The 14,140-nt window shown below is 44.2% G+C and overlaps 1 protein-coding gene across 1 annotated transcript; it reads left to right on the top strand.

Annotated features, from left to right (window-relative positions):
* Positions 1 to 120: 120 nt before the first annotated feature.
* Positions 121 to 13,749, top strand: eya3 (EYA transcriptional coactivator and phosphatase 3). The gene is made up of 19 exons (XM_048993437.1): positions 121 to 262; positions 2,943 to 3,039; positions 5,130 to 5,179; positions 5,438 to 5,526; positions 6,136 to 6,216; positions 6,351 to 6,420; positions 6,607 to 6,731; positions 7,046 to 7,183; positions 7,418 to 7,503; positions 7,631 to 7,811; positions 9,958 to 10,091; positions 10,172 to 10,255; positions 10,339 to 10,428; positions 10,986 to 11,044; positions 11,241 to 11,398; positions 11,482 to 11,596; positions 11,689 to 11,810; positions 12,064 to 12,164; positions 12,279 to 13,749. Exons 2-19 carry the CDS (start codon positions 3,007 to 3,009, stop codon positions 12,357 to 12,359), a joined length of 1,797 nt encoding a protein of 598 aa, XP_048849394.1. The 5' UTR covers positions 121 to 262; positions 2,943 to 3,006; the 3' UTR covers positions 12,360 to 13,749.
* The last annotated feature ends 391 nt before the right edge of the window (positions 13,750 to 14,140 follow it).

Raw genomic sequence — 14,140 nt, 5'->3', positions numbered from 1 at the left:
CCATACAGTTATTGTTGTTTTCGTATAGAAATGATTCACTGTTTGTCGCAGGCACTTCCATACTTCGGAGAAATACGTCGACTTCAACTGAAGCTAGCTGACGGACACCCGTAGCGCTTGTGCATACGCATGCGCGGTGAGCGGCGCGCCGTCGGCACTTCCTGCTAAATAGTGCTCCTTAACAACAGACTGAGGCGAGTGGAGTGAATTACTACGAAAAACCGGAGCGCGCTGACCCTAAATAAAACCTCGTATACTAATGGTAAGTTCTCCTTTAGTTTATCTGATATTCCGCACATATAAAAAATTTCATACGAGTCCTTATTAATTAATTAGGTGCAAGGCCAGACCGCTTTGTATTAACTGGGAGAGTGTGTCGGCTTGCTAGGGTAACATTAGCAAGCTTGCTGTCATGCTAGATCTACAGTGGAAAGTTTTTTTTCTCCCCGGTTATGCTCATTTTAATAATTGGGGGGCACATTTGTTTCTGTAACTGCATATATGTATTGTTGCATTTATATAAATAAATGAATGCCGCGTCAGTCCAAAGAATACATGCCAATACAAATGCAACCCAGTACGTTGGCCGGATTGATATGTGGTCGCAAATCGCTTACTAACTAGCTAGCTGAGTGTATTCGTGCCTCCGTACTGCTGTATGACGACGTCTTGCCTTTTAACCCGCCTCAATGAGTCTGGCCGAGTACGCTAAACGCTAAAAGTTTATTCCTATAATCTTTGTGGCTAGTCGTGAATAACGGATGATAAAGTAAGCCGAGCTGAATTATTGACATAAAAAGAAGGCTAAAGCAAATTGGGTCCGGTCCGGACCGGCGAGGTCGGCGGGTTTCACCTTCACTCCCCGTCCTTGAATCCCTGCTTGCACGTCCGACTTCACTGTTGGCCGCCAGCCGGCAGCGCAGAAGTACGGCTCTCTGATGGTCTATAACACGCCTTTGCTTTCCAAGTTCCTGCTGGTGTACGTGTGTTTAGGTGAAGTGTGCTTTCATATTTTGGACAATCGGACGTTTGGTTTTGAGAGAAATCCGCAGCTTGTCCCTTGCTGAAGCGGTTTGAAACGTGTCTGTATCTCTGTTACTTAACCCATATTCTCAGATTGAATTCGTTTATAAAATCAGATATCGGTTTATTGTAAGATCTTTGTAATGAGTTGTTCATATGTGTAAAGATTTTTTAGACATTGCATTTTATAGTTTATTTGACAATGTATTTTTTTTCCGACTAACATAACAGCACAATACAAATATAGGTATTTTATGACGTCAGAAACAATATATTATACAAATAAGTGGCATGAGCATGACATTGCACGAGCAAATCTGCCTGATTAGCAGGAATTAAACAGCTCAGTTGTATTTATAATCGGCCATTATTACAGATGTAACTATTCAATAATTATCTTTTTCGTAGCCTTTGTTTTTGCTCTCCAAACGGGATGAATCTGAATCTGGAATGAATCTGCTTGTAGCAGTCTTGTCAGCCTTTATAGGGCTATCCAGTCATGATTCATTTCTTCAGCTACGTTTGTCCAAACCGATAAATAACAATAATCAGGGCAGCACGGTAATACTAGAAGTTGTGGTGTTTATTGGACAACAGTGGAAAATGTGATTATTATGTCATGCTATTCTCAAATGTGTATCTGGCTGATATGAGATGTGTAAGGTGTGGGAAGCCTTCAGTAGTCCACACAAACGTGCCCATGCTTGCAGACAGGATTATATACTGCCACAAGCTATAGGCCGTTTGGGTCTCTCTGCATACGTTTTTTTTATTTTTTATTTTTTGCTTCACACTTCCGGGTAGATGGAGTTGCTAGGAGACCTAGCAGCAGGTGTTTGTCAATGTCCATGCGATGCTGATAGTATGGATTCAGAGCAGAGGATGAGCAATCGTGAATGAACTTTGAGACATTAGAGATGTAGGCATTCAGGGAAACTTATCATTTTAATGTCTGAAACTATTTACGTAAAATTGCAGGTACTATGATGATAATGCAGAGTTGTTGTTCATGTACTGGTTTATTTTAATTATTTTATCATTATAATCATAATAATATCTGTCAAATAGACTCAGTTCAGAAACCCATATCTTAACATTTTGTACTTCATCCATTTAGAACAAATTACTAAATCAATTCAGGTTAAGTCTCTCAAAAAGGCTTCAGCTGAGCTCTTCTGGGACTGGAAACTCCATCATAAATCCACTTCCTTAGTGTCTGTGCTCCCTACTGTTCTATAAATTCATTAAAAGATATTAACATGACTTGTAGTTCCCTCCTGTTCAGATAAATTAGGTTGCTCACTTTGCTGTGACAACCTTGGTTTCCAGTTGAAAACAGTCTTATAAGGTCCAATAATGGCTAATACAATAAATATAAGATGTTACAATCTACCTTGTCATCCTGTACTGGATAAGCAGTTGAAAAATAGGTTGGTATATTGTCTTCGCGTTTATTATTGTCAGTGTTTTTATGTTTTAATGTTCTGAACCGTTTTCCCCTTTTGTGATAGTGCTGTTACATAAATGTTTGAGGGTCCATAGCATCTTATTCTTACAGCGGTCAATCCTGTGGGCGGCCCCCTTGGACATGAACTTTTGTGGGGATGCTGACTTGCCAGCCAGTTTCCCTTTGCCACAGATGGGGGGGTCTTCCAGCGGTGATGCTCACATAGACCACTTTGCTTAGGACCACCCCTGCCTTATAGGATCTATTGAAATAATTGTTTGTACCTCAGGCTATGAAGCCTTCATTCAATGAGGGAGGAATATCTGGATTAATGCTCACAGAATGTATGTTAGGAGGCTCGTCAAGGATACTGCTTCCTGTGGCATGCTTCTTTCATGGGCCAGTGTGGTGGTACTAGGTTGTGATGTGGACCCGATGAACGTGCTTAAAGCTGGGTGCTGTGTATCTACAGACAGAGAGAATAGACCTGTAGGTCTCCAGCTCCGTGGAAACGGGCCCAGTCGCTCCCTCCAAGTATGGACGAATCACAGGACGTGGCCCAACTACCGGTGAGTTTCAACGTGTGCCTCATATACAAACCCATTAACAGATATGTAACAATATTCATGTGACTTCTAGCCCTGATTAGCTTCTCTCTGCTTCTATAGCTCCAAATGGCAGTAGGAATAGTCATGAAACTCCTTTGCGTTAGCAGGTGTCAGTGTGCAATGCACATTGACTCCACTTTATCTCAACACAGACCTGGGTAAAAGCTGGCCCATTTGATCATTACAATGGGGGAAAAAAACATATATGTTTTAATTATTGCATAATCACGAATACAACTGTTACTTCAACACTGACATGCAAATTTAGTCTCTCCAAAAAGCTTCTGTTGTAGGGCTGCACAATATATCGTTCCAGCATTATCACAATGTGAATCCATCTCTCCTCCGAAACGGTTCTCATTTGCACATCGATACATTTTTGCACAAGGCATCTGCATCACAAACAACAAAGAAATGTTCACCGCATGCAAGAAACGACATGAATTCTGACCTGAGCATTCACAACCATGTCACATGGTCACAAATCGGATACGTATCCAGTCTGGTGCCACACATTTGAAAATATTGGATTTGTATGTCCACACAATCCTGATGAAAATCAGATTTGAGTCACATTCGGGCAAAAAAAAAAAAAAATCAGATTTGAGTCACTTTAGCGTGATAGTGTGAACACAGCTTAAGTTGTATCTGGCTATAGTTTATTTTGGGTCATTTTTTGTTTTATGAGGTATGTATTGCAATATTAGTTGTGGACATTTCACATCGCAATGTGATATCGTGCAACTCTATACTGTAGCTTTAATTTTAGTTATTAAAAAGCGCCTGCTGGCATGGTGAAGCTCAGATTTGACCCTCCACAGAATATAATTATCCAGGACAGCCTTAGCGAGTATCAGCCTGAAAGGTTTATTTACCTTAGTTTGGCGATATTTTATCATACTCTGTTACAATCGTATCCACAATACCATTTGCTGCAAGAACCACTGTACAGCAGATTAACTTTAATTTGGTAGGCACTTGTCGAAAGTTATATACATAGTAAGGCAAAGGGTACATTATGTGCTATTGAGGAGTCGACTAAGCTGAGCTTCCAATAAAGGCCTAGTTACAAATGCACTTAGCACTACTGTTATAACTACAGAACAGACCTGCAAGCGCCTGTCATACAATGCCTGCACTTTCAGAGGCTACAAGAGTACTACAAAAACAGTCCAACATGAAGCAAAGCTTATAGATATATAAGCTTATACTAGATAGATCTTAGTGATTAGATCTTGACTCAAAAAAACTTAATTGATTTTTTTTTTTTTAACCAGTAAGCTACGATCCATAGGTAGGTCAGCTATGCTGTCAAAACGTGTTTGGCATGGCTGATGAGGTTCCAAAACAGGATCTGTTTTGATTGTGCTTGCAAACTTTGCAAAGATACTGTTTAAATAACAGGTGGCAACACAGCAACACTTTTTAACCACCTGAAACATTAGTGCCAAAACACACGGAATGTTTGGCTATGCGTCTGCGCATCGTTCTGAGCCACAGCGTCTCCCACATGTTCTGCAGCAGTCAAACAAGCAAAATGTTCTTATTGGCACAAAAGTTCAAAATCTATTTTTTTTCTCCTTTATTTGTTTGTATTTGATTGTAAAGTTCAGAAGATTGCGGTTATTGATAAAAAATTGATAAATGTTCATTTGTACACAATTTTTAAAATGTTAATATTAAATTGAAAAGCACTTCTGCTACAAAGTCCAATTTTTTATATATATATATATATATATATAATATATATATATATATATACACACACACACAAATACAGAATAAACATAATTATTAAGTTAACCAGCGAGGGTATCCTAACAGTAAAGTGGTTGCTGGTTAATTAACATTTCTACATACTTTCCAAAAAATCATAATCCATATCTTGGATCGTAATATGTATATCCAAATAAATCGTATGATAACATTTTGGCCATATCACCCTCCCGTTCTTTAGCATGTACCAGCCTCTGAGGCTTAGCCTTTACCTTAGCGGGTGCCAGCATCTGACGCTTATTAGCTGGTATCGATAAATGTCTCTCTCATTGCAGACAAAGAAAGCTCGGCATGATTTGGATGTTGTCCAGGAGAAGGAGCCAAGGTCAGTCACTCTTCTGTCGCATCTTAAAATCTGATTACAGGTTATTTGGATGTGCTAACAAAGCCTATGAAAAATGAGTAATGTTGTTGAAAACCCTTGCTCAGTTACTCTGGTCCTACTTCATGACAACTAGCTCGCATCCCTGAGATGCTGTGCTTCTGAGGCCCTGGGGCCAGCAGAGTGCTGAGATTCATTTACATGCATTTAAAGCGACTTCTGTAGTTTGTTTTGTTTCATCATCAGTTTATTGTGTGTCAGGCAAGTTGGGGTGGCAAATGACAGCAGCCCGCCACCAGGGGGTGACACCAATTCTTACCCCCCACCTCCGGAACCCCAGCTCAGTAAAGGTTAGTGAGTCCAAAAGATACAAGCAGTTTCTATGGTAGGAAACGGCATCGCTTTGTGTCCAGTCCAGTTATGATATGTCCCTAAGAGACAAAATTACTATTAATTCTGGTACCATCAAGCACAACTTGAACCAAAAGTGGAGACGGCAACTGTGGACAAGACTGGGTGGCAGTGCCACTTAAGGCCAATTGATACTTTTCCGCATGTGCTTTCGGCTGCAGACAAGGGAACTTGACATGAATTTCACTGCAGATGACTGGTTGGTGTGCATGTAGCCCAGATTTTTATGCCTAGAGGAATAAGTAATTTATTAGGCATTTCCAGTAGGTGGCAGCATGTTGCTGGGCAGTTGCCGATCAGGTGAGACACAGGGCCACTCATGGATCTGGATGATTGTGAAAAGTTGCTCACTGCTGATCGAAGTTTTTCCAAATAGAAATTTGTTGCCCAATATCAATGGGAGAGTACCCAAGCAGTATTGGTCAACAACACTATCCGGCACTATTGCTTAAAAAGCCCTGTGTATCCTCACCCTAAGACTTGTATGTCAACTGTATTTTATGTTCAAGGCCTGGGTCTTATAGCCTCAGTTCTTTTTTTCCCACCAGAGAACAGTGATCCGCAGACTACAGACACTGCGTCAGAGAACCAGGTGTCAAGTGAGACCCTCAACTCTTACCGCCACAGTGGTATGTTGCCGTGAACGTCCGTGTGCACAAAGCTCATGTTTGTTTACACAACGAATGAACAGACATGGACAACGCACTGATCATCAGTACAATCATGTAAACCCCCTATGCACTTTATACATTTTTTTCCCCAGAGGTCACCTGCGAGGGCCTCACCCCCACCACAGCCAATGACTACACTACCCAGGCATACCATGGAACCAAGTGAGTAAAGTGCCATGAATTTTTGACTCCCAACTTTAGAGATGCACTTCAGGGACAATTATGCTCTATTACACTCTGTAAATTAGAAAGATAGATACCGGCTCTAGGTTCTGTGTGCTAGTTGCACTGGTCGCATGGATGTTGTGTGCGTCCAGTAAGGTTGACTGACTGATGTTTGATTTACAGGTCCTACCCTCAGGCCACCACTCCGACTGCCAGCCCGGCTGTCACTCCCTTCCCCACCCTGACGCAGCAGCCCGCTTACTCTGCCTTCCCCCCAGTTGCCCAGGGTTACGGCCTCCCACCCTTTGGTTTGTCCCGCTATGTGCCATTCTGCTGAGTTGACCAGTCACAGCGCACCCTAACTCACAACTCTGCCTGGTAGATTGACCAATCGTGGCACAGCCTGCCCAGTTGCTTCATGCATATTTAAATGTGAAGTGACAGTTTCTGGGCTGTTTTCTGTGCGTGTCTCATGGAGTGATTGCTTGTATAAGACAAAACTGTGCACATTTACCGTTGATTACTGCGGCGTGCGTCCAGTTTTCCAAAGCAGTTTGTTGAATACATTCTTCTTTTTCCCTGATTCTTCCCTTGTTCCTACCTCTCTCTGTCTCCACTCTAGGTAGCATGTGGCCTGGTATAAAAACGGAGACTAGTTTGTCTGAGGCACCCCCTGTTGGTCAAACTGGTTTCCTCAGCTTCAGCACATCCTATGCTTCATCTCAGCCTGGCCAGATGCACTACTCCTACCCCAGTCAAGGCATGTGGCACTAGGCAAGCTCGATGCCACATAAACGTGGCAGATGAGGGTGACAATAGTACCGTGATTGTCTACAGTTAAATGTTTTTTTATAGATCTTATCTATCAAATGATAGTCTCACCTGCCTTTGTCAAATTCTCCCGAATTCCATGAGCATTTGAAGGGTAGGGGGGCATGTGGTGACATGTCCCCTGAGAATTGTGTGCTAACAGGAAGTTTTTTTCTTTCCTCAGGGTCCAGTTTCACCACTTCCAGTGTGTATGCCAACATCCCTGCGGTCACAGCCCCCTCCACTGCCTCCGTCACTGTGGCACCTCAGGTGGGGAGGTGGGGGGGGGCTGGTCGCTTGGCATAGTTGTGTGAGCCATTTCCCTGCTGCCCAACCTAATTGGGCCCTTCTCTCCCCTGTTGCATTGTTACCCCCCACCTCCCCTTCCATTTTACAGGAATTCTCTACTTACAGCACACTGGGCCAGAGCCAGTTCCCCCAGTTTTATACTCCACCCCCCAGCTACACGCCAGCCAGCCTTCCCAGTAGCGGTAGAGATGGTGAGAGCGTGGCTGTGACTGGATACACCGGAGACAAGACCGAGGGTACCACCGCAGCCAGACTGCCCAACAACACAGGTTCACTCACTTAGCCAATCGGAAGGGGCTGATGGCCTGGATTCACCAATCAAATGTCAAATACAGGATAGCTTCACCAATCATGTTAAATCCTGTGAGCCTCATGCATTCAAGCATAGGAATCTGTAGGGGCTAAGGTTTTATTCTGAAGGTGTGGTCTCCACACTAAGCACCCAGTTGTCTGTCTTTGTGCGTCTGAACTAGTTTATGCAAGACATTGTGTTGGGAAACCCTTTAAAATTGCTGCCTTTATGGGAAATTTCTATATATCAATATTTGATTTCTGTGGTATGCTATAGTTGCAAATCAAAACCAAAGGACTTCCTTTGGCCCCATAAATACCTCTTTAGAGTTGTGCTGGTGCCAACTAGGAGCTGGTTCTCAGGTGGTGCTCAGCTGGCATGACCAGAGCACCAGCCCGCATTTCCACTGGTTAAGAACAACATTTGTAACTGATGGTGATTTACTCATCTGACGACAGACATGTAACATTTTTGAGTTCATTAAATAATAATTTTTTTATGGAGAATGTTTAGGCTAATGCTGACTTCAGCACTGTTTAAGTTGGGATTATTCAAAACATTTTTCAGTAGTCTTTTGTACTTTGTAAAATTTAATAATTTGCTTCGTACTATGAAGAATTGCGCTGCTTTAATTTCAGCACATTTTCAGCAAACACTAAAATCAAACAAAACATCAAACGCTGTTTATAACAAGTATGACAAGTATGCAGAAGTTGCTGTATTACAAGTTAGTGTATTGTGGCCCCTCCCCACATGCTGATGTCACGGGTTTGCAGTTTCAGATTGGTAGTTCTCTGGAGCTGAACTGGAGCCAGTTTTTCAGGCATGCATTCTTTTTGATAGTGGGAAGCGTGGAACCAGTTCCAAACACTGGCTTGGCACCGGCACCGGTACCAGTGCCGTGTTAATGCAAAAGGGGTAAAATTGTAGAAATTATACTTTATCTCGTGACTAACAAACATTGTTCCATAATGGACATATATCAGCCTTGTTATGGCCATTCCTCTTAGTCATATCCACCTGGCTTTTAATAAAGCAAAATGCTGTCTTGATGGGATGTCAGTTCGTCATGGGGCACAGTGGGCAGAAATACGCAGTGATGGAACATGTATCCAAACACACAGAGCAGGCATGGGATTTGAAACCTCAGCCAAGGATGTTTAGATTCTATAATGCAACCAGCTGCACTCTCTAGCCATCCTGCTTGATGTCTGCATTCTGTGGATTACAGCAAGATGGTTAATGGCCAAGGACATTTATCTAAAAATAGACCGTCCCCAGGTTATGAACAAGATCTGTTCCTTAAGTCAGTCTTTAAGTCAAATTTGTAGGTAAGTCGGAACAATAATACAGGCGCTCCTCTACTTATGAACTTTCAACTTACAAACTTTCAGACATACGAACAAAGAGCACTGTAAGTCCAGATTGTGTTCATTAGGCTCCCCGAGCACAGCAGGGTAGCGTGCGTGCTCCCAGCGGCGCAGCGTGCGTGCTCCCAGCGGCGCAGCGTGCGTGCTCCCAGCGGCGCAGCGTGCCTGCTCCCAGCGGCGCAGCGTGCCTGCTCCCAGCGGCGCAGCGTGCCTGCTCCCAGCGGCGCAGCGTGCCTGCTCCCAGCGGCGCAGCGTGCCTGCTCCCAGCATCCTAGTTCTTTGTACTTGCATATACCCTTAAGATGATGTTGAATAACGACATTCCAAACGGCCGTTCGTAACTTGAAATGTTTGTATGTCGTTATTAAGTAGAGGAACATCTGTATAGCACTAACACAGTAATTATGAAAGTACATTCGGTACTGTACTGTACCTTGAATCCGCTGAAGTCTCGCAGTGTTTTTATGAGTTGTGTCACAAAGTAGTATGTGTGTTAATTATTAAAAACCATTGTATTTAAGTCAAATTTTTGATTCTTTATGGAAGTCCATTCATGAGTACAAGTTATTCATAATTTGGACATTTAACTCAGGGGCTGCCTGTAATCTTATTTGGAGAGAAATATCAAGATGAGTAAGGTGCCTGAACTTTGGGGCTGTGTGCCTTGTAAAATTAATCGGCTTAATACATATTCACAGAAGAGGGATGAGCTGAATGGACAATACGCTATATATTTTGTGTTCTCTCCTGCAGATTCCCCAGTGGCTGTGGCACCCCCTGCAGGTGGCCAGGAGCGTGAGGAGGGAGGATGCAGGAACAGTACAGGCAAGGCGAAAGGCAAGGGCCGGAAGTCTGAGAACTCGCACTCGACCGACAGTGACCTGGAGGTATGTGTTTCTATGACGTGTGTGCATCCATATTATAGGAACTTCTGTCCTAATGAGAATTTTTATCCCCCTTGTTGCAGCGCATCTTTCTGTGGGACCTGGATGAAACTATCATCATCTTCCATTCATTACTCACTGGCTCCTATGCTCAGAAGTTTGGCAAGGTCATCTAAGAGCTCACTGGTGAAAATGCACTCCCTACATTCATATTTTTGTTCAGTCGTTTCATTATACCTTCCCCTTCCAGGACCCAACTGTGGTGCTGAACCTGGGCCTGCAGATGGAGGAGCTGATCTTCGAGTTGGCTGACACACATCTATTCTTTAATGACCTGGAGGTTAGCATCAGTTGTGCCCAGTTGTAGAGACGAATAAAGATGTTGTATCCGCAGTGATAATTGTAGCCTGTTGTAAACATATTTAAAAATCTGTCATTTATTTATGTGGGGGAGTCTGTGGCGATGAAACTGGGAAGAACATTAGCATCTATTGGGAGACACGCAGACATCACCTTAAGGAAGTTTGGAATTTAAATAGGGAATCTGTTGCTGCAAATAAAAGGCAGAATAGATTTGTTCAGTTGGGCAAGAATCTGAGAATCTGTGACCCGGCTCTTAAAAGTCAAGACTCATGCATCTTTCTTTGATGTTTGTAATGTCACAAAACTGAAAATTGAGCAAATTGCGCAACTTCTCCAAAATACAGACAAATGACAAATGTTTCCTACAGAAATACAGACAGTGTCACATCCTCATTGCCTGTGGTGTGGTCAGCCTGACCTGCACGTGCTGATTTTTCAGCTTGAGTTCTCATCATAGGGTGGTGGTCTTGACTGACCCGATGGGATGAAGGGTCTGGATTGTTGTCTGGTTGGCCTTACTGTTTACCTCCCCAGGAGTGTGATCAAGTCCATGTGGAAGACGTTGCCTCGGATGACAGTGGGCAGGACCTGAGGTAAGTCGGTCTCAGCTCCATGGCACCTGTGCACATCGCATCCTCCATGTATGTCAGTCGCTCTCCAAGCTTCTTAAGTTGGGCCGTGTGATGGGGGTTTATGTTGGTCTATAGGAAACTGTTAGTAACCTGCTACCGCATGGGGCCCTGAGGCCATCCCACCATTGTGCCACTCTGGATTTTTGCGTTTCCACAGCAACTACAACTTCCTGGCAGACAGCTTCGCAGGCCATGGCAGTGGTGCAGGTCCAGGTTCTGGCAGTGTGCAGGGTGGGGTAGAGTGGATGCGCAAGCTCGCGTTCCGGTACCGGAGGCTGCGGGAAATCTACAACAGTTACAAGGGCAATGTGGGGGGTGAGTGAGTGACAGCCACATATTAATATGAGTGTGGGGGTGCACAGGCAATGCTCAGACCCTCTCTCTCTCCCCCCACCCAGGCCTGCTGAGCCCCATGAAGAGGGAGCTTCTACTGAGGCTCCAGACCGACATTGAGAGAGTGACCGATGCTTGGATGAGCACGGCCCTCAAGTCGCTGCTGCTCATTCAGTCCCGGTGCGTGTGGGAGGATGGCGAACGTGCAGAGGCAGCCCGTGTGGACGCGGCGACCCATAACGATGTGCCTGTCCCTTTGCGTTTGTGTCCAGGGGTCGTTGCATGAACGTGCTGGTCACAACCACACAGCTGGTCCCTGCCCTGGCCAAGGTGCTGCTGTATGGTCTTGGAGAGATCTTCCCCATCGAGAACATCTACAGTGCCACCAAGATAGGTGAGCGCCCACCCCCTCCAGCATAGTCTCTAACCTTCATCTTTTCATTTAGGAAGGAGCTGTTCTAAATTTAAGCTTGCTAAACATAGATGCAGTGAACTTGCTCTTATTAATGAGTCTAATGAATGTTTCTTATTCAGTTACAGGAAGCTAGTTTGCCTTCCTATTTTTTTCCCTATATGATGCTGTTTGTCATGGCTTCATTTGAGTAAAGTACCTTTACGCCCTGCTGGGGCCACTCCCCACCCTACAGGGAAGGAGAGCTGCTTTGAGCGCATCGTGTCTCGCTTTGGGAAGAAGGTCACTTATGTGGTGATCGGAGATGGGCGTGATGAAGAGCTGGCTGCCAAGCAGGTGAGGTGTGCTGCGTGTGCCACCAGGGAGCATGTGCCTGTTAGGTTTGCTTTCAGCCATTGACTGATGGCTCCCCTTTTTGGTTTCCTGCATGTTTCTCTTGTGTTGTTGCAGCATAACATGCCTTTCTGGCGCATCTCTGCCCATGGGGACCTCATCTCCCTTTACCAAGCCCTGGAGTTGGACTTCCTGTAGGGGCAGCACCATGACAGTCCCCTTCAGGCCCCCGCGCTGACTGACACAGGCAGACTGTACGACTGGGACTGAACTGGAGGAGGCTGGACACTTGCCTGACGGAAGCTTCTTACTGGCGGCATGGCCCTGATGCGGGCTGGTGGTGGATCACACTCGCTGTGATCCGCCACGTGCTGGGGATTGACCAAAGTTTCACACTGACCGGGTACGGCAGTGTTCTACCGTGCGCTTCAGGTCATGAAATACTGATGGGCGTGCTTAAGGCTGCCATTTGTAAAGCGTGCCATCATATCTATATGGATGGGTGGATGTATGCATTTTTTTTTACAGACTTTATGAGAAGTACATTGATGATGAATGTGAACGCTTTTTCTTTTTTAAATCTTCATTTCTGCCAGATCATTAGCCAGGTGTTATGAATCATTTCCATAATGCCTGGTTCTAAAGCAGGTCCATGTATACAGCTTAGTACCATGTTGCACTGTGTTAGCAAGGCAGTAGGTGGTGTGGTAATTAGAGAACTGGATTTGTGACCAAATGGTTTTCTGGTTCGGGCAGGACGTGACACTGCAGCATTTAAGCCCTGACTGTGATTTTTTTTTTCCCGGAGTCTCCTCCGATACTGTCTGAGATTACGCATGACATTTGAATGCATGTTGTGTTTTTTTTTATGCTCCTTCTGTTCTGGACCCTTTTAAAATGTATGTCTATTAGTGAAAATAGTCATTCATGTGTCCGGGGGTGGGGGGGGGGAGATGACTGGGAACTCTTCATACTGGAATGGCCATATTTCAGAGTGGACACTTGTATACTGGAACCCCATACATTGGCATATGCTTGTAAGGAACAAGGTGGTAAGACGCATAAAATCTAGTCTTATTGTGCAATACATTTGTGGTCAGAGGTTCATGCAGCAGCCACTGTTGGACTGTGACCAGTGGAAAGACCCCAAGACTGATAATCAGAGAGACAGCCTGGAGCAACGTGGTGAATTTTGGCATACATACAAGCAGCTTCATCATTAAGAATGTGTACTCTGTGCCCTACGTACTCTTGTGTATTGCCGTGAGTTGAGTATGCATGTGTTTGTAAATATTTATATAGTGCCTTTTAAGCCGTATATTAGTCTGTAAGGGAGTTCCTGAAAATGTGTCCCCCCGTACTTATGAAATAACTTGATATACAGTTCTAGAGATGTTGTGTTGTTCCCTCCCAAATTTTTTATTTAAAAAAAGGAAATCGGTGCTGAAACGTGTCCCTATGGTAACACCTCAAGCTTTATTTTTTTTTTTTGTCCTGCTGAATAATTGATGAATATTCCACATGCAGTGTATGTTGAAACTGGACATTGTTGAACATGCTGTTGGGTGACGCCTTGCCCACCTCCGCAGCTGTAGATGTCGCATCCTCTTCCTTTCTGTTCTCCAGCTTCTGACAACTGTTACAGATTTATATGGGTCCTATTCCCGGGATACTGTGACCCGCCTTCTCATGGCACAGACAATCACTCTTCAGCAAGAGGTACCCGTAGAAATCTAACCAGTCCTATAGGAGGTAGGCAAAGGTGATCCAGCACAACTCACAGGGACCCATTGTCGGAAGCCTATGTTTGCCGTACACCTTGAGATAAGGCACTTCAGCTGATGGTACCTCAGAACCTTACGCAGTGGAAATCCAAATTACTGTTTGTGTCTTTTGGTTAACTGTAGGTTTAACATTTACTTTTAACCTCAGTCACAAAGAGACAGAATGAGACAGTATTCACACGGGGCCTTTAGGCT

This window comes from Brienomyrus brachyistius, chromosome 23 (genome assembly GCF_023856365.1).
Source record: "Brienomyrus brachyistius isolate T26 chromosome 23, BBRACH_0.4, whole genome shotgun sequence".
Classification (NCBI taxonomy): Eukaryota; Metazoa; Chordata; class Actinopteri; order Osteoglossiformes; family Mormyridae; genus Brienomyrus; species Brienomyrus brachyistius.
The sequence above is the reverse complement of the archived record's forward strand: the minus strand, read 5'-3'. Positions and strand labels throughout refer to the sequence as shown.

What these genes read in the sequence shown, in the direction of transcription:
- eya3 (XM_048993437.1), top strand. Translation starts at nt 3,007, where the DNA reads ATGGACGAATCACAGGACGTGGCCCAACTACCG. An exon ending in CTACAGTGCCACCAAGATAG is followed by an intron (nt 11,811 to 12,063) that starts GTGAGCGCCCAC and finishes CCCACCCTACAG; the next exon opens with GGAAGGAGAGCTGCTTTGAG. An exon ending in AAGAGCTGGCTGCCAAGCAG is followed by an intron (nt 12,165 to 12,278) that starts GTGAGGTGTGCT and finishes GTGTTGTTGCAG; the next exon opens with CATAACATGCCTTTCTGGCG.